The 25295-nt window shown below is 48.7% G+C and overlaps 13 protein-coding genes across 13 annotated transcripts; 7 read left to right on the top strand and 6 right to left on the bottom strand.

Moving 5' to 3' along the window:
- Positions 1–161: 161 nt before the first annotated feature.
- N7503_004232 (uncharacterized protein) lies at positions 162–436 on the bottom strand (the record flags this gene model as incomplete). Its single annotated transcript, XM_057063779.1, is given in 2 exon segments — positions 162–327; positions 339–436. The coding sequence occupies 2 exon segments, from the start codon at positions 434–436 to the stop codon at positions 162–164; spliced, it is 264 nt and encodes an 87-aa protein (XP_056924694.1).
- Positions 437–1135: 699 nt separating this feature from the next.
- On the top strand, positions 1136–2161 carry N7503_004231 (dual specificity protein phosphatase family protein; the record flags this gene model as incomplete). Its single annotated transcript, XM_057063778.1, has 1 exon — positions 1136–2161. One exon carries the CDS (start codon positions 1136–1138, stop codon positions 2159–2161), a length of 1026 nt encoding a protein of 341 aa, XP_056924693.1.
- Positions 2162–2816: 655 nt separating this feature from the next.
- Positions 2817–5081, top strand: N7503_004230 (uncharacterized protein; the record flags this gene model as incomplete). The annotated part of the gene is made up of 1 exon (XM_057063777.1): positions 2817–5081. The coding sequence occupies one exon, from the start codon at positions 2817–2819 to the stop codon at positions 5079–5081; it is 2265 nt and encodes a 754-aa protein (XP_056924692.1).
- A 463-nt stretch (positions 5082–5544) lies between these two features.
- Positions 5545–8353, top strand: N7503_004229 (putative SNF2 family helicase/ATPase PasG; the record flags this gene model as incomplete). Its single annotated transcript, XM_057063776.1, has 4 exons — positions 5545–5775; positions 5837–6667; positions 6720–7458; positions 7512–8353. 4 exons carry the CDS (start codon positions 5545–5547, stop codon positions 8351–8353), a joined length of 2643 nt encoding a protein of 880 aa, XP_056924691.1.
- Positions 8354–8698: 345 nt separating this feature from the next.
- Positions 8699–10171, bottom strand: end3 (cytoskeletal adaptor protein SagA). The gene is made up of 3 exons (XM_057063775.1): positions 9923–10171; positions 9626–9860; positions 8699–9570 (listed from the first exon to the last, which is right to left on the bottom strand). Exons 1-3 carry the CDS (start codon positions 10160–10162, stop codon positions 8828–8830), a joined length of 1218 nt encoding a protein of 405 aa, XP_056924690.1. The 5' UTR covers positions 10163–10171; the 3' UTR covers positions 8699–8827.
- An 841-nt stretch (positions 10172–11012) lies between these two features.
- N7503_004227 (cytochrome P450) lies at positions 11013–12715 on the bottom strand (the record flags this gene model as incomplete). Its single annotated transcript, XM_057063774.1, has 5 exons — positions 11013–11175; positions 11227–11393; positions 11455–11769; positions 11821–12603; positions 12653–12715. 5 exons carry the CDS (start codon positions 12713–12715, stop codon positions 11013–11015), a joined length of 1491 nt encoding a protein of 496 aa, XP_056924689.1.
- A 675-nt stretch (positions 12716–13390) lies between these two features.
- On the top strand, positions 13391–14284 carry N7503_004226 (RTA1 like protein-domain-containing protein; the record flags this gene model as incomplete). The annotated part of the gene is made up of 2 exons (XM_057063773.1): positions 13391–13547; positions 13599–14284. The coding sequence occupies 2 exons, from the start codon at positions 13391–13393 to the stop codon at positions 14282–14284; spliced, it is 843 nt and encodes a 280-aa protein (XP_056924688.1).
- A 773-nt stretch (positions 14285–15057) lies between these two features.
- On the top strand, positions 15058–16647 carry N7503_004225 (MFS transporter; the record flags this gene model as incomplete). The annotated part of the gene is made up of 3 exons (XM_057063772.1): positions 15058–15236; positions 15303–15759; positions 15820–16647. 3 exons carry the CDS (start codon positions 15058–15060, stop codon positions 16645–16647), a joined length of 1464 nt encoding a protein of 487 aa, XP_056924687.1.
- A 73-nt stretch (positions 16648–16720) lies between these two features.
- On the bottom strand, positions 16721–17996 carry N7503_004224 (Zn(II)2Cys6 transcription factor domain-containing protein; the record flags this gene model as incomplete). The annotated part of the gene is made up of 2 exons (XM_057063771.1): positions 17889–17996; positions 16721–17833 (listed from the first exon to the last, which is right to left on the bottom strand). The coding sequence occupies exons 1-2, from the start codon at positions 17967–17969 to the stop codon at positions 16721–16723; spliced, it is 1194 nt and encodes a 397-aa protein (XP_056924686.1). The 5' UTR covers positions 17970–17996.
- A 311-nt stretch (positions 17997–18307) lies between these two features.
- N7503_004223 (mitochondrial K+-H+ exchange-related family protein) lies at positions 18308–19288 on the bottom strand (the record flags this gene model as incomplete). The annotated part of the gene is made up of 3 exons (XM_057063770.1): positions 18308–18675; positions 18737–18792; positions 18852–19288. 3 exons carry the CDS (start codon positions 19286–19288, stop codon positions 18308–18310), a joined length of 861 nt encoding a protein of 286 aa, XP_056924685.1.
- A 424-nt stretch (positions 19289–19712) lies between these two features.
- On the top strand, positions 19713–20969 carry N7503_004222 (phospholipase D regulator; the record flags this gene model as incomplete). The annotated part of the gene is made up of 3 exons (XM_057063769.1): positions 19713–19956; positions 20023–20890; positions 20945–20969. 3 exons carry the CDS (start codon positions 19713–19715, stop codon positions 20967–20969), a joined length of 1137 nt encoding a protein of 378 aa, XP_056924684.1.
- A 157-nt stretch (positions 20970–21126) lies between these two features.
- On the bottom strand, positions 21127–21657 carry N7503_004221 (cupin domain-containing protein; the record flags this gene model as incomplete). The annotated part of the gene is made up of 1 exon (XM_057063768.1): positions 21127–21657. The coding sequence occupies one exon, from the start codon at positions 21655–21657 to the stop codon at positions 21127–21129; it is 531 nt and encodes a 176-aa protein (XP_056924683.1).
- Positions 21658–22493: 836 nt separating this feature from the next.
- Positions 22494–25110, top strand: culA (cullin culA; the record flags this gene model as incomplete). The annotated part of the gene is made up of 6 exons (XM_057063767.1): positions 22494–22543; positions 22605–22674; positions 22742–22758; positions 22815–22885; positions 22973–24870; positions 24922–25110. The coding sequence occupies 6 exons, from the start codon at positions 22494–22496 to the stop codon at positions 25108–25110; spliced, it is 2295 nt and encodes a 764-aa protein (XP_056924682.1).
- Between the last annotated feature and the right edge of the window lie 185 nt (positions 25111–25295).

Here is a 25295-nt window from a genome sequence, read left to right as displayed (position 1 = left end):
GTGCTCTCCTTTGAGAGGTCGCCTACGCAAAGACGGATCTAGAAGGCTGTTCAACTGCTATCCAAGTCATATGCCCGGGCTACCATGCTCATACGGGTACTACGCTCACCTTACCAATATCCTGCTAATTCCTTTAGCCCCTATTCCATAGATGAGGTTGCCTATTCCCAAAACGGTCCCCGCTCGGCATCAAGTTCGTATTGGTTAGTAAATAAGATGCTAGCACGACCTCGCAAGGCTGCCGGAAGGGCACGGATCAAGGATACGAAAGCTGTTGCACGGGCTGCGTAAAAGCGCTCCTGGTGGTCCCTGCTGACAGCCTTAGCTCTTCAGCATACCGTAAATGAGGCATAGTCTCGGCGTTAAGCAATTCTCCGCTGTCCAGGCTCCAAAGGCCGTTGCCGCTGTGCCATGTGGTCAAGCCCCTGCGAGTCATATTTTCACGAGCTAACAGGGCTAGATCTTTATGGATCAAGGCTGTCACCCTTGTTGGCGTTGGTGTTGGCGCTAATTGTTAAACGACGGTGCAACAATGCTGACAAAACAAAGTGAGTCACGATGGTCCGGGCCTTAGATCGATAGGCATCGTGGATTGTTGGAATGCGCCACACTTGGTAACCGAGCACGTGTGTTGTGGCAAATAAAGTCTGCCTTGTTATGAAGGTTGGTTCTCACGATAACACGATAACTATATTCAACGTTAGAGGCGGTAATCAGATTAGGCACCGGGGCATCCGAGTCGATGACCGCGATAGATGGCTTACCTAATCCACCCCTCCATGCGCCAGCTGGTGAAAAGAAAGGCATTGACCACTGCTTATTTCAATGCAGGGGTGCGTGACCGCTTTGCACTGACTGTACTTCTTCGCAGAGCGGCACGAGCTTCAGAAAGTGAGAGATGGTCGATCGTTGATTCTCAACGTTCCCGCAACTTCTAATCCAACTTCACTTCCCATGCATACACCATTGCAGTCGCCAACAGTGTGAGCATGCGACCAATGCTCTTTGAAATCTAGAAAGAATCAATCTTCTTTCTCAACACCACCTTTCATTATCTACACATTATCAAATCGCTCAATCTATCCCGAAGTGGAGCCAAAGACGTGATTGATTTGTGGTCCGTCAAGCTGTCATCATGGCCGGCTTCAACTCAAAAGAAATTCCAATGTCTCAAAATGCCAATACTCCATATATGCGCACACAAGAATACGCCTCAACCCCCAAATATCCATCAGAGTCAAGCGCAAATGGGACTCTAGCATTCCTGAACCACGAGGGCCTTGATGATAAGAACGACACTGTTGTCGTCGATAACAAGCTCCTCCGCCCCGCCACCCACCACTTCGCCGAGGGCGACTTCATCCCACCAGGCTTCTTCAATCACGCACAACTAGATGGATTCACGCGTCGCTTCAGCTACTCTCAATGGAACTATGAAATGCGTCGCGAGGCACAGCCTATACTCCCATTCCTTTATCTGGGCCCCAGTTCTTGTCTCCGACCCCGTGAATACCTCCGCAACCAAGGATTCACACTTCTTCTCGGAATTAGAAACACGCTCTCGGCTCAAGCGCGATTAGTCTCTGGTGACAAGGCCGCTGCTGAACTCGGGATCCTGGCTGGTACTATTGATGTCCTCGATAATCAGGAGCTGATATCTGCGTTTCCGCGCGCGATTCGTCGCATCAATGATCATCTTGCCGGTCTGGATATGCCGGCTTCGATAAATTCGTCTACAGACTCTACCATCAAGAAGAAGGTTCTTGTCTTTTGTGAAACGGGCAATGAGCGTTCTGCCGGTGTGGTCATTGCGTATGTCATGGCCATGCTAAACCATGATTACATGTCAGCGACTCATTTGATTCAGCAGCATCGGTTCTGTGTGTCTATTGAGGAACCCTTGAAACGGATTCTTCATGCCTTTGACTCTATTCTTGCTGCTAAGCGGGATGTGGAGCGTGCTAAGCGCAATGCCGTTCAAATGGGTGCTTCGACGCTTGCTCCCCCGCCTGTTACGCCTATCGTGTTGGCTAGAAAGCGCAGTTTTCATGATTGTCTATTTCAGGATACGGCGATGGATGATGATGATATGGATATGGATGCAGATGATTTCATGCCAGACCGGAAGCCCGTTGCTCCGTTTCAAGACCGGGTAGTCTAGGTTGTGATCTTGCTCTAACGATGCAAATGTGGATTACAGAAATGACTCAATCATATGATGTGTCTCAGGTTCTGATTTTTTTTGTAATGCGTGGCCTGGCTATAGATCCCGTTTCCTCAAAAATAATCATCAGAATTTTCAACTACTTGGTCTTTTGTCAGTCGCGCTCAATGAAGCTCCCATAGATGATGTAGATTCCCAGCGTGAATATGCCTCACCAGTCGGATCAGATAGGAATCAACATTGTGTCCTGGGAAGTCAAATGCGAGTAAAGTGATATTTGCAGATTTGGGAGCATAGCATCGATGGTATCGAATTACCCCAGCACATCACCGCGTCTTCCATCATACATCCTTGATTCTGATCCTTTGCTGTTGGTGCATCCCCATCTCCTTCCGAGTATTCGATGCCAGCCCTGTTTAATTGTTGCTCTTCTTGAGAATCCCTCTACGCCCCCCACACTTGAGTTGTTTTCCCAATCAAAGCATTGAACCTATTCGTCCTTGTCATCAAAGTTATCTGATTTGATTTTATTTCTCACCAAGGGCTAGGAGAGCCCTTCCCGGGATTGAGAATCGTTCTCATTCCGCGGTCGAAGGTGATCCTGGGCCAAGTCATCAAGCTTTGAAAAAGAATACCCACCTTCAACATCAAGATGGGCGGCATGAATCTTCGTACCAAGATTCGTGCTCCGATGCGGTATGGCGAATCCAGTGAAGAGTCACCAACTGCTGCTCTGCTTGAGTCGATGCGTCGCTCCCGAGCAGAAACTACCGAGGGGATTCAAGACTCCGATAACCCACATGAGTCGCATCCGTTCCAGAGAAAACTGAATGTTGAGTTCGAGAGAAAGTCCATTATCGATTTTGATCCAAATTTACCTCCCGCCGCGTTTCCAACAGTAGAAATCACCAAAGCAACCTTGTCGACGAAAACGACTATGGCGATTTGCGAGTACTCTGCTGGGAGTCTGTCCTTTTCGCAGAGACCAAATCAAGATGACGATGATGTGGATCAGGCGACTTTGAATGATATTGAGAATCATGTCGCGAGCAACAATGAGTTGAACCCTGTCTACCTGAAGAATATGGCAATCATGGCTGGTCAGGTCCATGATAGTGTTCAATACAAGAATGCTGGCCTTGATTTTGAGGATAGTGACCTGGACGAGCCGAAGGACGCATCGGTGGTTCTGGGGGAGAAGGTAAATTTGAGATCCCTGTCCAGTGACGATAGCTTCGCGCTACGGAAACCAACTAACCCTATGAACTCTTCTCGACAGATCTCCGATCCCACCTGGGCTGATATCGTGCCCCACATGCAGGTCGAAATCGTCGAAAACATGTTTAAAGACGGGATGAGCTGGAAGCACATCTATACCAGACTTGAGATTCCGAGAAAGGGTCGAAACAAGTTCAAGGTATTCCTGGAAACTCGCAACCAGCAGATGAGAAGAGAGGATAGGAACCTAGCCAAGATGCGTGAGAACCAGTTACGTGCTTTGATGCGCATTGATAACAGTGACATCAAGACGAACGATGTACCACACCAGCTGGTTCTTCGCAGATCCTTCGGGAAAGCTACCCAAGAAAGCATGTCAGATCGAATTCCCGATTTTTTCCTCTGCCAGGCTGCTGATGTCCTGGCTGGAAGACAGTATCTGGCCCGCCGATCACTCCCACGAAGCCTGGCGGGGGCCTGGGATCATAGTCTTGTGGCGCTGCGAAAACTGGATGACGAGGCCAGCTTCGAGCCGGAACAATTTGAGTGGAAAGAGGATCTCACCTTAGCGCCTGAACTCTCAGATGAGATCGAGATGCTAAGAAATGGAGATAATCCCATTCTTAGAACCAAACGAGGATACATCCAATGCGTTCCTGGTAAGGGCACAGTTTACATTCGCGATCTGGATCTCAAGCCCGGTGATGAGCAGCCTACCGTGGACTGGCGCAAATACTTTCCATACTGCAAGCCGATTCCTGATGATCAAGTTCAGGACTTGGAACTCTACGGTCAAAGCGATGGGCTAGTCCGTCTGGCCATTGGCCCGGGGGGAGCAGCGCAGATCCAGTGGGATGATGAAGAGACAAAGCAAGCTAATCCTATGGTAAACTTTGAATCGTCGCCATGGACCCCACCGCGACAGGTGCGTACCCCCAATCCAGAGTGGCCGCCGGTCGTGGCACCTGATGATACTCCGATGAAGATGTCCATCAATCCTAGGATGCTAGCTGATCAGCTGGCGGCGCTTCCGGGCCAGCCTTGTGAGGAGTTCCGTGTGGGCAAGGAGATCCACAGGGCATTATCTTTGACCCATCCGAGGGGGTCAGGAACAGGCAAGAAGCGTATGTACAGTCCACCCAAGCTGGGAATGTTCTCTGTTGGGTTTGCGCATCAATCCAAACTCCTTGAAGAAATGCCCTTGAAGCGCTCGATGGGCGGCTGCTGGTCCATGAGCTCTATTCGTTATGTTGACCCAGCCATCGGACAAAATCGATACACGCAACAAATCCAGGAGGCTAAGTACGAAGCCCAGATTTCAAAGTTCCAAGTCGAATTTAACCAAGACGTTGATGCTGAGCGGGCACGTCGTGAGGAGCAGGAAGAAAGAGTCACGATGGCTCCTTTTTCGCCAATTCGCGGCAGAGTGCCGGATGACATGTTTTGTAAGTATCTCGATCAGCGTGTGCCGCCTTCCGATGAAAACCTCATGGGTGACTCCGATCTCGGAAGTTCGTGTGGTAGTCCTGGGGGGATGGAGATGTGTTGTGTGGATGATGTGATGAAAGATTTCATGGTGCCTGAGGATGTATCTGTTGTGAATAAGTCGGAGGAATTCGATGGAGATGACGAGACCGCGGAGACGATCGATGATCCGATGGTTGATTCAGGAGATGAAATGGTCATGGTCCAAGGTTGAAGTCGAAGTCCATGGAGTCGATATCTTACTCGAGACTCTCCGCCCTGTGGCAGTATGTATTATGATGTTTGTATTTCTAATTAGGAAATGTATTCTATAGTTTGACATGTACGGATAGTTTGCACTAAGATCGCCACCATTAAAGCCTGGTCCGTGCACCAACGCGAAAAACCGCGTTCACTCGTGTGGCGCGATCGAGTCCCGATCTGCATTTCATCACTTTCATTCCAAGGTCAACGGGTGGATTCTCATTGTTAATTTTCTTTTTTGTGAATGCATTGTGGACGCTTTGGGTTTCATTTGGGACGTTTTGGTGCTTTTCCAGACGTTACGCTCATTTGGTCTAGGATTCTTTCTCCCCTTGGGAATGACGTTCTCCCACAACCAGATCAAGATCTAGCACTCGTTCCTTAATACGCCCCCCTCCCCTCCAATCCGTCATACGCTCTCTTTCAAATTCATCATGTCTGATACCGCTTCACCTTTGACTGGCACAGACTCACGGCTTGGTACCATGCCTCCCGAGTCTACGGCCCCCTCTTCAGCCGCAAGTGACATTGCACTTGACGACACCAAGCCCGCCAATGGAGTAAACGAAGGAACTGTACAAGATGGGGATGTCGATCCTGCCTCGAATATCGAGGACCTCGACCATAACACTAAGCAGCTGATGGCTTTATTGCGCACAAGCTCAGTAAGTTATAGCAATTGATTGGGCCCCTTGAGGACGCACCCTAATCCAAATTTTATTGTAGGTGTTTGTTGCAATCATGTCCGAAAAGATGAAAAAGCAGCAAGAGGAAGCACGTCAGCAAGCCGCAGCGCGAAAAGTGGAGACTCCGGAGAAGCAAGCACCTCAGCGACAGGCCTCCCAACGCCGCCAGACGCGACACAGCAAGACGCAAGATAACTCCCCAGAGGATAAATCCACAGATACACCGGCAGATGTGCCTCCAGAGGGCGAGCCTTTCTCTAAGAGAGGACGAGGTCGCCCCAAGAAAAACGCCGGTAAAGGAGGTATTGCGAATTACTTCCAGAAGGCCAAAGTTGAGGTGCCGAATGATAATCCCACGGTGCCTGAGGCACTGAAGCAGGCGGCTGAAGAGTTTGAGGATAAGCCCACTGTCCTTGGAGAGCAAGAGCTTGTGGCCACACAACAGCCCAAGCTCGTCTCAGGTGGCCAGATGCGGACTTATCAATTAGAAGGCCTGGAATGGCTGAAGACTCTTTGGATGAATGGGCTGTGTGGTATCCTCGCGGACGAAATGGGTCTTGGAAAGACGGTACAGGCAATCTCCATGATTGCTTTCATGAAAGAGAATGGTGTTTCTGGTCCTTTCTTAGTCGTTGGGCCCCTCAGCACGGTCAGCAATTGGGTCGATGAGTTCAAGAGGTGGACTCCCGACATCGAAACCGTCATGTACCACAGTAGCAATGGCAAGGCGGGACGTGAGGCCATTCGGAGGAAGTTTATGAATCCCAAAAAACAGGCCGATATGGACTTCCCTGTTGTTTGCACTTCGTATGAGATGTGTATCAACGACCGCAAATTTCTCGGGCAGTATCAGTGGCGGTACATCGTCGTGGTATGTTCTTTGCCGACCTTGGTAAGAATAATTATACTAATCGATTGTGTAGGACGAAGGTCATCGATTAAAGAACATGAATTGCCGACTGATCAAGGAGCTATTGACTTATCCTTCTGCGAACCGTCTCTTAATTACCGGCACCCCCCTTCAAAACAACATTTCTGAGCTCTGGTCATTGTTGCATTTCTTATTGCCTGATGTTTTTAATGACCTGGACAGCTTCGAAAGTTGGTTCGATTTCTCGTCTGTTCTGGACAAAAACAGCCAAGCGGATCTCATTGAGAAGCGAAAGCGCAATTTGGTCTCCAGCATGCACGCAATTCTTAAGCCGTTCCTGCTTCGCCGTGTCAAGACTGATGTTGAGCATTCTCTCCCAAAGAAACGGGAGTACATTTTGTATGCCCCATTGACTTCAGAGCAGAAGGAGCTGTACAGAGAGATCATTAGTGGTACTGGCCGCCAATATTTGGAGGCAAAGGCTTTGGAGCGTCTGAATGCCAAGAGCGCGACTCAAAACCAGTCTCAAGGAAAGAAGCGTCGCCGTGAAAGCTCCCCGGAAAGTGCTCCTAATAAAAGCGCAAAGACAAATGGAAAGAAAACACCGACCAGGCATATTGCCTCTGGTCGCCGACGCTCTGTTCGCACATATAAGGACATCAGCGATGAGGAATTTGACTCAAAGCTGCGAAATATGGAGATGGGGGTGGACGACGAAGAAGAGGAAGAGGAAGAGGAAAGTGAGGGGGAATTGGAGCACAAGGAGCATTTGAAGAACCTGCAGCTCGCGAGTACGTATTCTTATCTCGTGTGCGATACTGTAACCACACTAACACGTCCACAGAGAAGGAAATTAGCCAGAAGAAGATGCAGAACCCAGTTATGCAAGCTCGCATGGCCTGCAATTCTCCACACAACTTCTACTGGCCTTGGGATGGAGAGGTTGACGAGTCCCTGGTATCTGCCTCTGGCAAGATGCAGCTTCTGGACCGTCTCGTCCCTGACCTTTTGAAAAGGGGCCACAAGATCTTAATCTTCTCCCAATTCAAGGTGCAGCTGGATATCATCCAGGATTGGGCTACTACCCTTCGCTCCTGGGAGTGCTGCCGTATTGACGGCGCAATCGCGCAGGCCGATCGCCAGGCTCAAATTAAAGCTTTCAATACAGATAAGAACGTTAAAATTTTCCTGCTAAGTACTCGAGCTGGTGGCCAGGGTATCAACCTCGTCGCAGCCGATACAGTCATCCTCTTTGACTCCGACTGGAACCCGCAGCAAGATCTGCAGGCTCAAGACCGAGCCCATCGCATCGGTCAAAAGAAGCCGGTTATTGTCTACAGGCTTGCGACCAAGGGAACTGTCGAGCAGACTCTGCTGGAGAAAGCAGATTCCAAGCGTCGTCTTGAGCGGCTGGTTATTCAGAAGGGTAAGTTCAAGTCTCTTCTGGATAATAATGCCAAATCAGAAGATATTGAGGAGCTTCGGAAAGTTCTTGGTGAGGATGAATTTGAGCGATTTGAGGCTGGAGCTGATCCTGCCTCAATTCTTTCCGATAAAGACTTGGAAATCCTTACTGATCGCAGTGAGGAAGCTTATGTTCGTGCCGAGAAGGGTCTCGATCAAAGTGGTCCGGCTTTCGTTGCTGTTGAGACCAAGCGGGATGCGGGTGAGACACTTTTGGGTTGACCAATTGCTCTGCTGAGCGATTTTTGCTTAAAGTGGTTGTTTCGTTTATTTTCTCCGGTGTTGTTAGATCGATTTCATAGGCATGGCGATGTGAGCGATCTGAAATGGTTGGAGTTTTCAACGTGTTAGGCGTTGATGTGGATATCTTGTTTGCTCCCATCAGGCTTGCGTGTGACGTGAGGCCTGGATGTGTATGTATTTCATGGGGGTATTGATTCATTTTCTTGTGGGACCCTCGTTGCTGGACTTGGCTGGACTGGAATACTTCACAAGTCCATTAGCTGGCAAAGACTTTAATGGTTAATTGGCCTTGCAATCAAGCATACGTTTGAATTACAATATCAATCCTTCGAATAAATCCATTGAGCGCCTGCAGCTCCTAAGGTTATAGCTGTACAAAATAATCACATAGCAAAAGAGGCCAAAGATGCGACAGACAAGTAAAGAGACCATAACAGAAGAGATATTTAGCCCTCATCGCCGAGCCCTCTCATCTTCAATCTCACTCCGCAAATCTGCAAGAACTCCCTTCCGCTGCGCCAAATGATTCTTCAGCCCATCAACCTGATCAGCAACAGTCTTAACGTCTTCTCTTAAGCGCTCCAAATCCTGTCCATCCTTCGACCGCCCAACTCCCTCCCTCAACTCCCTCAATTCACGCTCCTTGTACTCCAAAAGCTGTAGCGCCTCCTTCTTAATAAGTACCCAGTTGGGCCGCCCGTCGTTCCGTGGCTGATCCCGTCGGCTGTCACTGGCCTGAGTAGCCGCCTTCAACTTCTCCTCCATTTCCGCCAGCTCGCGACGCAGTCGCACCTTCTCCCACTCCTCATCTTGGATCGTATCGCTGAAGTCTGTTCCCTTGGGCTGGTAGGCACCCTTACCACCAACGCCCAGTCGGCTCAGGTAGGTATCACCGAACTTAGCCTTCCGGCCACTCGCCGTCTCTGTATTTCCCTCTCCGGTCCACCGTTGCGCTGGCTTTGCGTTGTTATCGATCTGGTAATCGATCTGGTTACTCTCGAACGAGGCGCGGAGGGATGCGGGGATAGTGCGGGGGATACGGAATCCTTCGTGTCGGTAGTTAAGAATATGGAGGAAAGCGAGCGCGGCGTCTTTGTTGATAGCCTGGCCAGCGGAGGGGTTAACGAGGTTCCAGGCAGAGCGGACATCAGTGTCCGGAACATCGAGGGAGTCATATAGGCCGCTAAGGGAATCGACTGCAGACAAACAAATATTAGCACTAATCAATTGTGGCATGATTGAGGAACTGACAGGTAAGCTGGCCGCGCGGGTTCCGGCTAGCATTGTAGATATCCTCGTATTTGGACCGATCGGCCGGCTTCATGTACCAATCGAAGCCATCCTTCAGACCGAGGTTGTCGTCCTCGTCTTCTATCCGCTCGAACTGTTCTGGGCGAGTGCTTAATGCCCTCGTGGCGTGGACAAGGTGTGATTTGGATTCGGGGACTAGCCAGTCGGGTAGCACGGGCGGGACCTCTTGGAGCTCCTGTAAAGCCGTTAGCATGTTTTCCCAAGATTCTCCTGATAGGGTGGTCGGGGTGTACATACGCCATTGACAAGATCGAAGACTAGGCGCATGGCTACACAGAACTCCTCGAAGTCTAGCTCGCCGTCACCGTCGACGTCTGCAATGTCCCAGACCTTCTCGAGTTGATCATCGCGCAGATGACTGTTGCGCAGCACTGAGGCGGCCTGGGTGCTGTTTAGGCGGGGATGGCCGTTGGAGAGGGAGGCGAAGATCTCCCAGTATCGCTCGATCTCCCATTGCTCGATCTTTTTGGTTGACATTGTGTCTGTTGGTTAGGAGGAATGGGGGAGTTTGGGGCGCAGGTGGGTTGGTTTGGGTGGATCCCGCATCGTTGTCCGCCTTCCCCTGAGGTCATCGTGTTTACTCTTTACTTAGTTTTACTACGGCATTCAAGCGCCTACATCGAGGACTTAAGTCTTCAATTTTGCAAGCTTCTCAATAGCTGTATTTTAAAAGTTGGAAATTATCGTGCCCGTGGTGATCACTATACAAGTACGTACAGCAGAATATGAGTGGACCTATGCCTTGACGCACTTTCCAAAGTGCTGCCGAGAGAGGGAAAATGGAACACTCTATGGCATTAAACAGTGCAGCTCCCATTCCAGACGGAAATAGCACAAACAAGTCTACCGGGCTTCCAAAGGGCACTCAAGGGCTAAGGATAGTATATAACCGGGGAAAACATCGAGAAGCTTTTCCCAGAAGAACCTGTTCTTCACCATCAGAGGCATTGGTTGACATCCATGACTTTTGAGCTACTCATATGAATTAGTCCACAATGCTAAACTCGGTGCCGTCGTAACACTTCTACGCGGGCCCCTACTGTATAACTAACACCGAAGCCCGAAAGGTTAGATTTAGTAAAATTAAGTACACTCGGAGGGTATGTTTAGTCGGTACAAATCTCCACCAGTGGTTGACTATTATTAATCTTTGACATTTCGCGCGTGAAAAGACCTCAATTGTGATGTTTCGCTGAGCAGGCGAAGGCGCCAGTCACTTGGTGCAGGGCAGATGCTGGCACAGAAGGTGACAATAATACAAGAAGAAGTTGAATAAATGGGCAATCTCTCTGATTGTAAAATAAAAATCACACCAAACGAATGATCCTTAAGTATCACTTGTTCTCGGGGTCAAGTGGACTTTCAAAGGACCTTTCTCCCACATGAGGAAATTGCGTTGCTCAATCCAGTTTCGACTTTCATCTGCGATTTTCATATCAAAGTTGAAAATGATCAAAGCGAGGATCAACCGCATTTCACTGTAAGCAAGGCTAGTTTCAAGTTAGTAAGCATCTCACAGGTAGATAACAAAGATGACTTACTTTCTTCCAAGGCAGTTTCTTGGGCCAAGATGGAATGGCTGAAAGACATCTCGTCGGTCATTCATGAACTCGGTATCCCCAAGGAAACGTTCCGGGTGGAAGGTGTTAGGATCCTTGAAATACTCTTCACGACGGTAAAGTGCCCATTGGTGTATAGAGAGATTAGTCTGCGAGCCCGCTGATTAGCATAATCCAAGTAATCAAATCCCCGAATAATGATAGACATACGTTCTCTGGGATGAATTCTCCCAAAACCTGAGATCCACCTTTTGGGCAAACTCGGGGTAGTCCGTTGGCGATGGGAGGATACATGCGCATTGCTTCGTCAAGGCAGGCTAGCATGTAGGAAAGCTGGTTGACACTAATCAAGTTGATTTCTTCCTCGCTGTTGAATGTTGATCGGACTTCATCTTTCAAGGTTTGATGAGCCTCGGGATTTTGTAGTAGTAGATATGTGACTCCACTCAGTAAGGATGCAGTTGTCTCTGAGCCTCCGATGATCAGGATCTCCGCATTTGAAACCAATTTATCCACATCAAGATTCTGAACCAGTTAGACCAAAGCCTCACGATATACGACTTTGAATTGACTCACCAGCTCATCTTTCTTTTTCAGGAGTCCCTCAATAAGATCAGGACGTTCTTCAGTGATAGCAATCCGACGAAGCATCTTTTCTTTTGTCATGACTTTATGCTTCTGATGAGCCTCCTGCATTTTCTTCGGAACCAGAGACAAAAGAATCTTTTTCAGCGATGGGACAAAGGACAAAGCCTGCAGTATAGAGCCCAAGTGTGCGCCTTCGAAGATACCCTTTATCCAGTCATCATAGTTGCAGCCCTCAAGGCAACCGAAAGACTCTCCAAAAGCGAGGTCACCAATGATATCAAACGTGGTGAAGTTATACCAATCAGAAATGACCACACTGCCCTTTTCACAGTTTTCACGCAGTCTTTCGACTAGCATATCAACGTATTTTCGGATCATTGGTTCTTGGTCCCGCATGCTCTTCTCGGAGAATCCATGAGCCATCTGTCGGCGTAATCGTTTATGTTCACCAATGTCCTCGTTGACGATATGCAGCGGCTCGTCAAGAGGACGATAGAACCAATTGGCTTTTGCCATTTCTGGTTGGCCGTTCTTGTGGCCCATTATGTCTTTCCATGCATCTGGATGGGAGAAGGCAAGCTCGTCTGGCGCAATGCGCACGATGTCTCCGTAGCGCTTATGTAAATCAAGCATGTCAAAGGGGAGAGTACCGTTGGTCGCGCGGCGAAAGTATGGGATGCGAGAGATCGCATGAGACTTTGGGCCGGGGAACCGGCTCAGTGGATGAAAGTAGATATTGTAGATAACTTTGGTGAGAAAGTAGATGATTGTCTGTCACTGTTAGAAGGAACTTTGCTTTCTTGACTCGAGGAGACAATACCGTGCTGACTGCGGCTGCTAAGCAGAACTTTGCGTCGAGGAAGACGCTCATATTTTGGAGCATTGTGTCGGTGAGCTCAGGATGTTTAGTTAATGAGAGATCGTTCTTGATGCGGGGTTTTATATACCCCTACTCCATTGATGATATAGTCTTATTTTAAGATCCCAAAGTGGAGACCAAGGCAGCAGCCATCCTGGCGAAGTTAAACAGTATTAAGATAAGGAGGCGGCAATAATTCAGGGACACAGCCCCGCTTTTCGGATCATATTTTGAAGTCAAAGATGCTTAAATTAAAGTTCTAATTTGATATATGTGATAAAGCCGAATCCGATGGCGAACCCGAACCCGAGTACGAAGCCGATGCCGAGTGCCCTAACCGGATCCACTCTACATACTATCCTGGCCAAGCAAACCCAATTAAAGATAGTAAAAAGCTTTTAGGTTATCTTAAAATTAAGCTAAGTGTGGTTTCCATGGTATTCACTGCATGGCTGACCTATTCTGATACAATAGGCACCCATACAGTTTCATAGACTTGGCGACGTTCGAAAAATTTGCTGACCAGAAACTTTAGTTTAGCACGCCAACAGATAGTAAATCCATGCAGATCATTGAGCCTTATTCTAGCAGCCTAGACCTACCTCCTATAAAGTATCTTCATGGAGACATCCATGAGCATTCATTCCGCTTCCCATTCACCCTATATCCAATCCTCAATTGCGACGATTTCATCTCAAAATGGCTTCAACAGAATGCGAGTTGTATCTGTACACTCCAAGCCTAGCTCTTGCTGTTGTTGCAGTGATCGCCTTCTCTGGCCTGGCAGCTGTTCTTTGCTTTCGCATGATTAAGACGAAGACTTGGTCCAGCATATTTTTCGTCCTTGGCGCCTTCGGTAAGGAGCTCGCAGCATCTTTTTGATAACAAATTGCTAACGATCATCTAGCCCAGCTATCTGGCTACACAGCTCGTGTCTTCTCAACGCAGAATCCTTGTAATCGCGTTGCATATGGCATTCAGTCGATTCTTTTGCTACTGGGACCGACTCTAATCATGCTATCCGTCAATTTAACCCAAACGAATTTTGCTCGAGCTTTGGAGGCTGAACAATTCTGCTTGGTCCCAATTCGATGGCAGAAGCCCCTTTACTTGAGCCTCAACACAGTTTTGATTATCCTGCAAGCTGTAGGAGGCATCATGTCCGTCGCATCCACATCCATCACGGCTCTCACCATAGGAGGCAGGATGACAATTGCCATCTATGTTATCCAAACGGTGTTCTGGGGCTTTACGTTCGCTGAAAATGTCTGCATGACTATTCGACTTGGTCGCCAACAAACAGAGACCAGCATGGGACCATTGAAGAAATGGAAATCTTGGAATCAGCTTTTTGGCCTTACGACTAGCATTATTGGGTTTGGGCGCAATATTATGCGCTTGACTATGGCAGGTGGGATCGCCTTTCTCATTGAGAATGAATGGCCAGCTTATGCGTTTGACGGCTACCAAATGATTGTGGTCCTGGGAGCCTGGGCGATTTTTTATCTTCCTGAGAAGTGTGACGCTGTCGCGGATAAAGGGACCTACAGGAGCCTTACCAGACTTGAGGAGATTCGTCGCAGCCCTACATAAAGAATATTACTTGTATTTAGTCCGCGTTCCAATGCCATATTCTCTACAGACTATCATGTCCGCTTAATCTAAAGACTTCATGACTGAAAATTGCTGCCGATCAAATCTTATTCTCTCAAGGAGTAACTACCTAGGTAATGTATAATCGATATCGATTGGTGGGGATATATTTGAGGATATCGGTTTTGCTGTACTTGATCGACAAATATCTCCTTTATTTCACCCCAGGCCGTTTCATGGCGATAGAAAGAGCGCAGATCTCAGGGTTTTCCGCACGCCAAGAAACCTAATTTCGGGCCTAAGACAGGCAATAGTGCCCTGGCGGATTATACATACTAACCATTTCGACGGGTACAGGGTGGTGAGGCTTAGCGCGAATCGGTAAGCAAGTATGCAGATGATTGGTTAACCCTCATCCCCCACATCGGCATAGACCCCTTGACCCACTTACACCAAAACCAATGAGAGGGCCCCCAATCCGAATACGATCTGTTCACATAGTCGGTAAATATTGCGATGACGCTACAAGCTAATCTAAAAAAAGTTGACACTTGACGCCTCTCAATTCATAAAGCATAAAATTATCCCTTCGGAGACGCGAAACTCCGAGCACAGCAGTGCTGGCCGATGCTATAAAACACAGACAAGTTGTCAACAAGCCTTCATGCCTTCAAATAGCATGCCTCTGTCTGCCTCTCTCACACACATTGAAGTGAAGCTCCAGAATAATGTCGCCTGATAAACTTTCTCAAGAGTCGCAGCCCCCGCAAACTATGGCCGACCAAGATATTTCCGATAAAAGCGAACAGATGGAGGGAAATCCAGAAGCAGAGGAAGCGCTGGACGTATTTTGGGACGAGCCTGTCGACCAAGATCCAGCAAATCCCATGAACTGGAGTTTAGCGCGCCGATGGACAATTGTTGGAGCAGTATCCTTCATCACCTTTTTGACGTAAGTCCACGCAGAGCCTGTCCTATACAAGAAACGAAATTCACAAACTAATCATCACGTTTTCAGTCCCCTCGCGTCATCCATGTTTGCACCTGGCGTACCCGAGGTAATGGCCGATTTCAATACCAGCTCGACTATATTAGCGACCTTCGTTGTCTCCGTCTATATCCTCGGTTTCGCATTTGGGCCTCTTATCGTCGCTCCGTGGAGCGAGTATAGTGGCCGTCTCGTCGTCTATAACGTATGCAATGTGCTCTTCATGATCTTCAACATCGCCAGTGCATTGGCTCCGAATCTGGCATCCCTGATAGTTTTCCGGTTCCTGGATGGTGTTGCTGGTGTTACGCCGACAACTATTGGAAGTGGAACGATTGCCGACATTATGCCGAGGGAGAGTCGAGGCAAAGCCATGGCTCTTTGGTCTTTAGGACCGCTTTTTGGTCCTATTATTGGTCCTGTTGTTGGTGGATACCTGGTTGAGGCTACGAGCTGGCGGTGGGTATTCTGGGTTCTGGCTATTGCGGTAAGTATCTCGTGCATTTCGTAATTCTCTGTCTAGTCTCTAATTTTATCTTGTCCCTAGGGTGGCGTCGCGTCAATCGCCTTCTTTTTCATCGTCCCTGAAACACATGGCCCAACGCTGCTCGAGCGCAAGGCAGCACGGCTACGAAAAGAGACTGGGAACCCGGGCTATATATCTCGTTTGGACGATGGGATTCCCGCAAAACAGAGATTCATGCAGAGCCTCATTCGTCCATCGAGAATGCTACTGCTCTCGCCAATCGTGTCATCAATGTGTATCTACATTGCTGTTCTCTATGGCCTCTTATACATCCTTTTTACCACGTTTACCGAGGTATTCCAAGGACAATACGATTTCTCGTCTGGGTCAAGTGGCCTTTCCTTCCTAGGCAGTGGAGTCGGCATGTTACTCGGACTGTTGTATTCTGGTATTCTTAGTGATCGCAAGATCAAACTGAGGATTCAACGGAAGGAAGAGCCACAGCCAGAAGACCGGCTCCCTTGGTATATTGCTCTTCCTGGGTCACTGAGTATTCCTGTTGGGCTATTTATCTACGGTTGGTCAGTCGATAAGCATGTCCACTGGATTGTTCCCGAGATCGGAACCGCTGTGACGGGGTATGGGATGATTCTTACATTGATGGGTATTCAGACTTACTTGGTCGATGCGTTCACGCAGCATGCGGCCAGTGCTATTGCAGCTTGTACCGTTCTACGAAGCTTGGCGGGTGGTCTTCTCCCTCTTTGTGGATTGAAGCTATATGAAAAGTTGGGCTATGGATGGGGAAATAGTCTGCTGGCATTCGTTGCGTTGGGCCTATCCCCGATTCCTCTATTGTTCCAATCGTTTGGAGCGCAGCTGAGAGCTCGATCTAAGCCCATAAAATAGTCCCGATGTGAGCCCCATGATATCAAAGATTAATATTATATTACATATATCCACATCACTATATCCAGTACATTCATATAGTTCCAGGAACCCAGCATATTTGCTCTTGCGGCCATCGTAACCAACCTCGATATTTCTCATCCATCACAGAATACAACTGTGACATGAGTCGACCACTCAGTCCTTCCATCCACCACATCCACTCAATTTGACGCAATGCGACACAGAAGTACCCAAAAATAATGAGCGCAATAGGTTCCTCTTTTGCAAGTAATTCCAAGTACTCATCTGAAGCTTCCAACAACCACGCAAATACATCTGCAGTCTGAAGCCTTGGTCCCTCCCCCGGTTTCATAACAACGCCCAGAGTCCTGCTGAGCGCATCCAACGTCTCCTCGTAAATTCGACGTAACGGTAGATCCTGCACGAACTCATTGCCAATCATCTGTTTCAATTCCCAAGTATACATCAGGCCCTTTTCAAAAGTCTGTGGATCCCTTGCAGCGGCGGACTGAGCACCATTCATAAAGATCGGGCCCAGTTTCCCCTTGTTGAAATCATGGCTACTGTATTCAATAACAGTTTTCGTGCCCCGAAAAAGAAGAACCCAATTAGCAAGGCGGCCTTGCTCGAATAAGACAAGGAAACTTCTCTCAGAGGGAATACTGGCACAAGCAGAGATGCAGGTAAGCGAGGAGAAGAGAAACAGTGCGACTCCGTTGTCGGAGGCTAGAGTGGGTATATTCGGCGTCACAGATTGGACGGCTGTTTGGTGATGCATGTGTGCTTGGGCAATGCAGTTGTCCCGCCGAGAAGGATCGGTTCGTGCAAGGTGTAAGGCGGCTACGGCTAACATAGCGTGCAAGACGGCCGGCATGGTGAAGCCTACCCGAGGCACTTCGTCGCGATAGATTGCCTGGATGGAGGGGATTCGACTCAATGTGTAGCAGGTTGAGGTCATATAATGGTGCAATAGCTCCATGTCAAATACTGGAAGACTTGAGGTTGATGGTGCTTGTGAAGGCCCAATGCTTGGGCTGACAGTTTCTGCTGCACCATCATGCCTTGCTGAAATGGCCGGGCTTGCAGCTTCATGCTCTAATCGAACAGGTTCGACTGTACCTACGAAGGAGCATGGGACACCATGTCTTTCACAATTCGCACAACTAGGCTTGCCTTCATCGCACTTGACATAAATTTAGTGCCTTCCTAACATACAATGGGTTGCATGTGGGCTTTACCTTGACCTTTCTTCTTTTGCAGGCAAGGCAGCCTGCTCTTGACTTTCGGTGCGAGCGACGTCCAATGGGAGTAGACCTCATACTGGGTACTGGGGATGATCAAATTTGTATATATTTAGGTGCATATTCTGAGCGGGGCTTAGAGATAGTGAAATGCAGCGTCAATCCGGGGCGTCAATGGATTTTAGGCCGAACGCTTAGGGGTCTTCGAGAAGATTAGATAAGCACAGGGTCTAGGCTCCACGAACCATAGCTAATTTAGAAATGTCCTGAATTTGAGTAACGGGGGCTGTAAGCAGGAACAATCTATTGTAATTTTGAATTTGTATAAACTATGATACATTGAGTATTAAATCGACCAGACAAAGTGGGGTTTCTATCTAATTCTGAGCAAAGCATGCGCTCATTGCGTCCCCAGATTATAAGTTCTTTTTCTCTTCGGAGCTGGCTTCTTTTGCTTTCGCTTTCGCTTCCTCTGCACGTTTCGCTTCTTCTGCGCGCGCCTGCAGATGTGCGCTCACTTGGACGATGGCACGCTCGGCCTCCAGAGCAAGATCCGGTGCATCCAAGATTGTTGCGAGCTTCTTGGCATCAGACATTTTCAGGAGAACTCTCTCGTCACTCTGCTCGATATCCTCGACCATCTCAATTGCAGGGGTATCAACCGGGGTATCATCAAGGGCGTATGATGCACGCTTGGCATATAGACGCTCCAATTCGGGAAGGGAGATGGGATTTAGGAGATTCTTCTCCACGAGGAATTCCAGGTGCCGCGAACCATTCAATGCTGTTACGGGGCGATAGGTCAGCATTTCACAGAATATAGGACAGAGTAAATAAGTGCTCACCTCGCCAGTGGGACCAGCCCCTGTATGCTAGATAGAAGAATGGAATATTTGGGACCCTGCAGGAATCAGTCAACGAGCTGGACGACAATTAGAAAGCGACTCTGGCGCAGCATACACTGGAATCAGGCCCAAGGGCGCTGTTAATGGAGCGATTCCCAAACTCCATCGCATCTTCTTCCGGTGGAACTCCTGCCGTTCTGTGGCTATGGTCCGCAACAGGGTGGGTATTTTCTCCAAACGCAACGAGTTTCCCGGGTATAATACGTCGATTTTCTTGGTTCCGTGTGCCTCATCGATTCGTTTCTGGGAGTTGAGTGATGGGATACTCTTGAGTCCCCATTCTTCGAAAGGAATTCGTTGCTGAACCTTATTACCCCAAGTCACCAGGCTCTTCTTCCAGCCCCCATCAGCTTCTTCCCATTTTGCCCACGTTTGAGCTGCCTTGGTGGTCACGCGATCGAGTATGGAAAGCTCCTTTGGGATATCTTTGCGTAACGGGCGAGAGTATATTAACGCCCGGCGTGTCGAGATGGGGATCAAAAAGAGACGCATGGCAGCGAAAGGGGGAGATTGTGTAGCTTCAAAGAAATAGCGGTTTATCGCAAAGAGAGAGACAAAGGGGAGGTAATGTAAGGAAACAAGCGCATTCCTTTTTGGAGGATGTATGCGATCGGTTGAAGCTTGTAAGAGTGAGCTGATGTGGGACAGGATCTCACGGAGGAAATTAAAGCAGGGGGAGACGTCATTACGCGCGCGAACTCGTTTTCCTCGGTCGAATCTTGGCCCTGATCAACAATCTGCCTTCCAACCTCGTTTTTATTGTTCCTGAGCCCCCGGCCCCTCGCTTTATTTGCTGCTTTATTGATTAAAGACAATTGGCAAGCACTTGCCTTGGATAGCCTCTAAGGAGGTTATGTGGACCTTGAAGTGATCATCTTCCGTCCATCTCCGAGTGCCCAGCCTTTTGTCGTCAGTCATGGATGTGCATAGCTCCAAAGCCGAGGCCCCAGGCCATATCTTCAATGAAAAGATGTCCGAGACAATGCCTGCACCGAATGGCACGTCAAATATGGATTCAACGCATCTAACTATAGATACGCATGGCAGTCATCCCCGCAGCAGTACTTCGAACTCCCCAGCCACAGCGACACATACTCCCAATAACCAAACAGCCGAGGAACTCGCTCGATTTCAGAATGCTGATATGCGTACTCTACCTCGTACGATAATCTATCATGGTCCTTAAGAACATCTCTGCTTGATCACTGACAAGTCTTCCATTCTAGCCTGGATTCGGTCGGTCGAGGAAGTCAGCCGGGAGGATGACGAAGAAGCTACCGCGACAGATCACCTGCTACCCTCTCAACCCAATGATGCGCTCGTCGCCCAGCATAATCATGCTCCGCATCCTACCTCCAGACCGGAATATTCTAAGGAGGGCCAACTGGAAGACGGCAAACCGATTTCCCCTCGTCGTGAATCTCGCTGGAAGACATTCTCTCGCAGCATCCAGTATCCCCGAGAATATGGCGACGAGTACAAAGAGGTCTCTCCAGAATGGATGAATGATAACTTGGGAAATTACATGGAGCCATGGCGAGGCAATCTGCTGGAAGGAGATAGCCCAGAGTACCCCTTGCACAACCACACCCACCGTCGAGAAATCTGGTTCAAGCGCTGCCACAACTTCTTCTTAAGGAGCCCGATCGCGCCGCTGATTTTGCGATTGACTGTCTGGTGCTTCTCGCTTGCTGCTTTGGCATTGGGTGGAACAATCCAGCATTTGGCCGACAAGACTCATGAACATCAAGGCGCGTCCGCGCTGATGGCAATCATTGTTGATGCGGTCGCTCTGGTATATCTGATATATATCACCTTCGATGAGTATACTGCGAAACCGCTGGGCCTACGATCGGCCACGGCTAAAGCACGTCTTATCCTGCTGGATCTGTTTTTCATTGTATTTGATTCGGCCAATCTCGGTTTGGCATTCAATTCTCTGTCCGAGTTGACTGGTGCTTGCAGGGAAGCAGAGATCAACCAACAAGTTGAGCCTCGTAATGATCAAATCTGTGTCCGGCAAAAGGCCCTTGCGTCCGTCCTGTTGGTTGCGCTGGTCGCCTGGCTGATGACGTTTGCGATCAGTGTTCTAAGGTAAGTACCGCATACAGAGTTAGGCCCTTTAGAACTAGCTGACAATTTCCACAGACTTGTTGAGAGAGTGAAACATTGATATCGCTGTCAATCGCAGCGGGACAATGTTGTTCAATGCCCAACGAACATACGCTCAGTACCTACTTGAGTTATTAGGTACATATTCAGGCACGTAACCAGACGGATTATATCTTAGTCATGCTCCACGAGCAATGATCTTCGGTGCAGAGCTTGAGCTATATGTCCACGGCAGGGCCATCATCTCCATAGAGCGGATCTCGATTAAACCATGCCACCTTTTGAATGCCCTGGACTTTGCTCTCTTCGCCCGCTCGCCCGTAACACATATCCCACTGCTTGCCATATGGGTATGAGCCAATCATTTGGAATGGCTCCTCTCCATCGTCAACCAATAATCGATGTCCGACTCCCGCTGGCACAATGATCAAATCCCCGCGCTGCACAATTGGCTCAAACCGCTCCGGGTTTTCCTCGCCTCCGAAGCACAGTCGTGCGCGTCCAGCCACGACGCCCAGGACCTCGTGGGTAGTGGAGTGAAAATGGGTTTCACTGTACATCGTATACGTCCACTGAGGCTTTACGACGCCTACCGCCTGGAGACGCCGCTCAAACTCAGCGGGTGTGGCGTTGAAGGCACCATGGTATATCATCAGCGGTTTATGCTGGATAGATGTATTGGGTATACGATTCCATGGTGCAATCTGGCGGTTGGTGATTTGTATTCCGGTGGCTGGATTGAAGGTCATGATTGTCTTTGAGTGAATCAAAGTAAATATGGATGGGACGAAAGAGGAGCTCAAATCTGCCACATGACGTCACGGTGTTCTGATCATTTTCAACGTTGGCAGAATTGGCAGTTGATACCAACCTTTTAATGGTGGCAGTACGCTCGGTCGTACGTTAAATAGAAAGCTTGTTTACTTTGCTACTTACCAGATGAGATCGATCAGACAAATCATGACGCCGTGCACAAGACGGAACTGTATAGCCCACTCCCCTATCAAGGCGTGCAGACTTGCAAATAATTTTTTTCCGGCTCTTTAAGCTAATCTTCCTATTACTCGATGAAATAACACGATAAACAAGTTTAAGATCTTTGCAACGGAATCTGAATAGGTCGTATTTTGATAGTGGAAATACGAAGATCCAGATTAAAAAAGCGTATACATCAACACGCGCCCACCCCTGACCGCCTTCCTCAAACAACCGTGGGGATGCTCGTCCTCTCAGCCTCATCCACTCTCGCCGCCACACCTACTGCCTGATCGTCTAAACCCTCTTTCTCTCTTGCTTGCTTTTGAGCCTTGAGTGACCCCTTTTTCCCGCCTTTATCTCTACTTGACAGGAGTTGGGTACCCCTCCCCACCCAACAAACCCATATTGTGCCCCAGAATCTCACGACGTCACTCGTCGCTCGTGGCGCTATCTCTGGTCTTTGAGGGGTGACCGTCCTGTATGTGCCCTTGGTTATAGCTCTCTGGGTGCGTAGGAATTTTGGAGCTCCATGCTAACCGTCAAAATCCTAAGATCAGAATAAGCCCGCTCTTTTCAAATTCCTTGCTCGATTCCGCCCCTTGACACCATGCCGCCGACAATGCCACAGGCGCCTCACAAGGATGACCTCGATGAAACGTGAGTGGTGGACCATATGCAAGCAACATGCTCAAGCTTTGCAGCGCTAACGATGGTTCAGCTGGTCGTTCTTGGAGTCGGGCATCAACAGCGTGATGCACAAGTTGGAGGAAGGCGTTGACATGAAACATGTGAGTGGAGCCGAGCTCTCTTGTTTGCTACTAGATCCTCAAATAGCATATGCTGACCACCTGATAGTACATGGCTCTTTACACGTTTGTCTACATTTCCAAATTCTTCGTGTCCTAACACCTACTTACCCGTCGCTTAGGGCCGTCCACAACTTTTGCACATCACAAAAAGCCGTTGCCAGCAACCAGGGTCTACAAGCTCACCGTGGAGGTACGTCACTCTCCCCCACAAGCTCACAGGACACCCTGCCCCAGGAAATCTTTCAACAGTTGCTAATGCCTCAATCGATACGATCAGCTCACCTATTGGGCGAAGAACTCTACAAATTACTGGGCGAATACCTTTCACGCCATCTCAGCGAGGTACACGAAAAATCGCTAGCTCATTCCGAAGAAGCCCTCTTGGCATTTTACATCCGCGAATGGACTCGGTACACCACCGCCGCCAAATATGTTAACCACCTGTTCAGCTACCTCAACCGACACTGGGTCAAGCGAGAGATTGATGAGGGAAAGAAGAATGTGTACGATGTGTACACCTTACACCTGGTCAAGTGGAAAGACGACTTCTTCGAGAACCTGCATGCGAAGGTGATGGACGCGGTGTTGAATTTAATTGAGAAGCAGCGGAACGGCGAAACAATCGAACAATCACAGATCAAGAGCATCGTCGATTCGTTTGTGTCGTTGGGTCTTGACGAAAACGATAGCAAGAAGTCTACCCTCGAGGTCTACCGACACTACTTCCAACGGCCGTTCATTGACGCGACAAGAAAGTACTATGAAAACGAGTCACGGCAGTTTGTGGCAGAGAACAGTGTTGTGGAATACATGAAGAAGGCTGAGGCCCGACTTGAGGAGGAGAAGGCCCGAGTTGGTCTTTATCTACACTCCGATGTGACCAAGAGTCTCACCGAAACTTGTCTGGATGTCCTTGTTACTGCCCATTCTACTCTTCTCCGCGACGAGTTCCAGATTTTGCTTGATAATGAACGCCAGGACGATCTTGCACGCATGTACCGCCTCCTGTCGCGCATCAAGGAGGGATTGGATCCATTGCGTTCCACTTTTGAAAACCACGTGAGAAAGGCTGGTTTGGCTGCGATCGAGAAGGTAGCTTCGGAGGGCGAGAACTTTGAGCCTAAGCTATACGTTGATGCTCTACTACAAGTTCACACGCGCTATCAAAACCTCGTTGACGAAGCCTTCAATGGCGAGTCCGAGTTCGTTCGTTCGCTGGATAACGCTTGTCGGGAATTTGTTAACCGTAATCGTATTTGCAAGTCGACTACCACCAAATCACCCGAATTGCTTGCCAAGTACACCGATTCGTTGCTCAAGAAGGGCTCCAAGGCTGCCGAGGAGTCCGAGCTCGAAGAGATGCTTGTCCAAATCATGACTGTCTTCAAGTACATCGAGGACAAAGATGTCTTCCAAAAGTTTTACTCGAAAATGTTGGCAAAGCGTCTCGTGCATGTCAGCTCGGTATCTGATGATGCGGAAACCAGCATGATCAGTAAGCTGAAGGAAGCATGTGGATTTGAATATACCAATAAGTTGCAGCGCATGTTCCAGGACATCCAGATTTCCAAGGATCTTAATGCCAATTACAAAGTCTACCAAGAAAAGGTCTTGGATGATGACGACCGCAGGAGAATGGTGGACGCACATTTCCAGGTTCTTGGAACTGGCATGTGGCCTCTTAACCCTCCGAATACCGCCTTCTCCGCGCCTCCAGAGGTTACTAAGTCTGCTGAGCGGTTCCAGAAGTTCTACTTTGATAAGCACAATGGTCGCAAGTTGACATGGCTCTGGCAATTGTGCAAGGGCGAGGTCAAGGCCAACTACATCAAAAACGCCAAGGTCCCTTACACATTCCAGGTATCCACTTTCCAGATGGGTATTCTGTTGCTATTTAACGAGACCGACACACTGTCGTACTCCGACATCCAGAAGGCCACTACTCTGGCTCCGGAGGTTCTCGACCCTAACCTTGCTATTTTCCTGAAGGCGAAGGTGCTTCTGGCTGGCCCCGATGGTGCCAAACCCGAGCCTACAACCACATACAATCTGAACTACAATTTCAAAAACAAAAAGGTCAAGGTCAACCTCAATATCCAAATTAAGTCGGAGCAAAAGGTAGAATCCGACGACACACACAAGACGATTGAGGAGGATCGGAAGCTGTTGCTCCAGGTATGTCATTTCCTCCTCTATATATATTGTTCTACTCTAACCCTCCACCAGTCTGCCATCGTCCGTGTCATGAAATCCCGGAAGAAGATGAAGCACGTCCAGCTTGTACAGGAGGTCATCCAGCAGGTCAAATCGCGTTTCCCGCCCAAGGTCCCCGACATCAAGAAAAACATCGAGGCCCTAATGGAAAAGGACTACATCGAACGTTTAGAGGGAGACGAAGTTTCCTACATTGCTTAATCACGCCCTACCATTCCCTCTTGACAAATTCCCTTGCATTTACCCTAGCTTTCCCTCATTTCTTCTCGCTTGTCTAGCTCATGACCCTCTTCTGCTGTTTTCGTTCTTGGTTTCCACACGGATTCTAGAGCGTAAGGCTAGGCAAATCCGGAATGGGCTTGAGTTTTGCTTAAGATATTTTTGGG

The sequence above is a fragment of the Penicillium pulvis genome, assembly GCF_028828015.1.
Source record: "Penicillium pulvis strain IBT 33274 chromosome Unknown contig_1_segment0_segment0, whole genome shotgun sequence".
Lineage (NCBI taxonomy): Eukaryota > Fungi > Ascomycota > Eurotiomycetes > Eurotiales > Aspergillaceae > Penicillium > Penicillium pulvis.
The sequence above is the reverse complement of the archived record's forward strand: the minus strand, read 5'-3'. Positions and strand labels throughout refer to the sequence as shown.

What these genes read in the sequence shown, in the direction of transcription:
- end3 (XM_057063775.1), bottom strand. Translation starts at nt 10,162, where the DNA reads ATGTCAACCAAAAAGATCGAGCAATGGGAGATCGAGCGATACTGGGAG. An exon ending in TCTTCGATCTTGTCAATGGC is followed by an intron (nt 9,861 to 9,922) that starts GTATGTACACCC and finishes ACGGCTTTACAG; the next exon opens with GAGCTCCAAGAGGTCCCGCC. An exon ending in CCCGCGCGGCCAGCTTACCT is followed by an intron (nt 9,571 to 9,625) that starts GTCAGTTCCTCA and finishes GTTTGTCTGCAG; the next exon opens with TCGATTCCCTTAGCGGCCTA.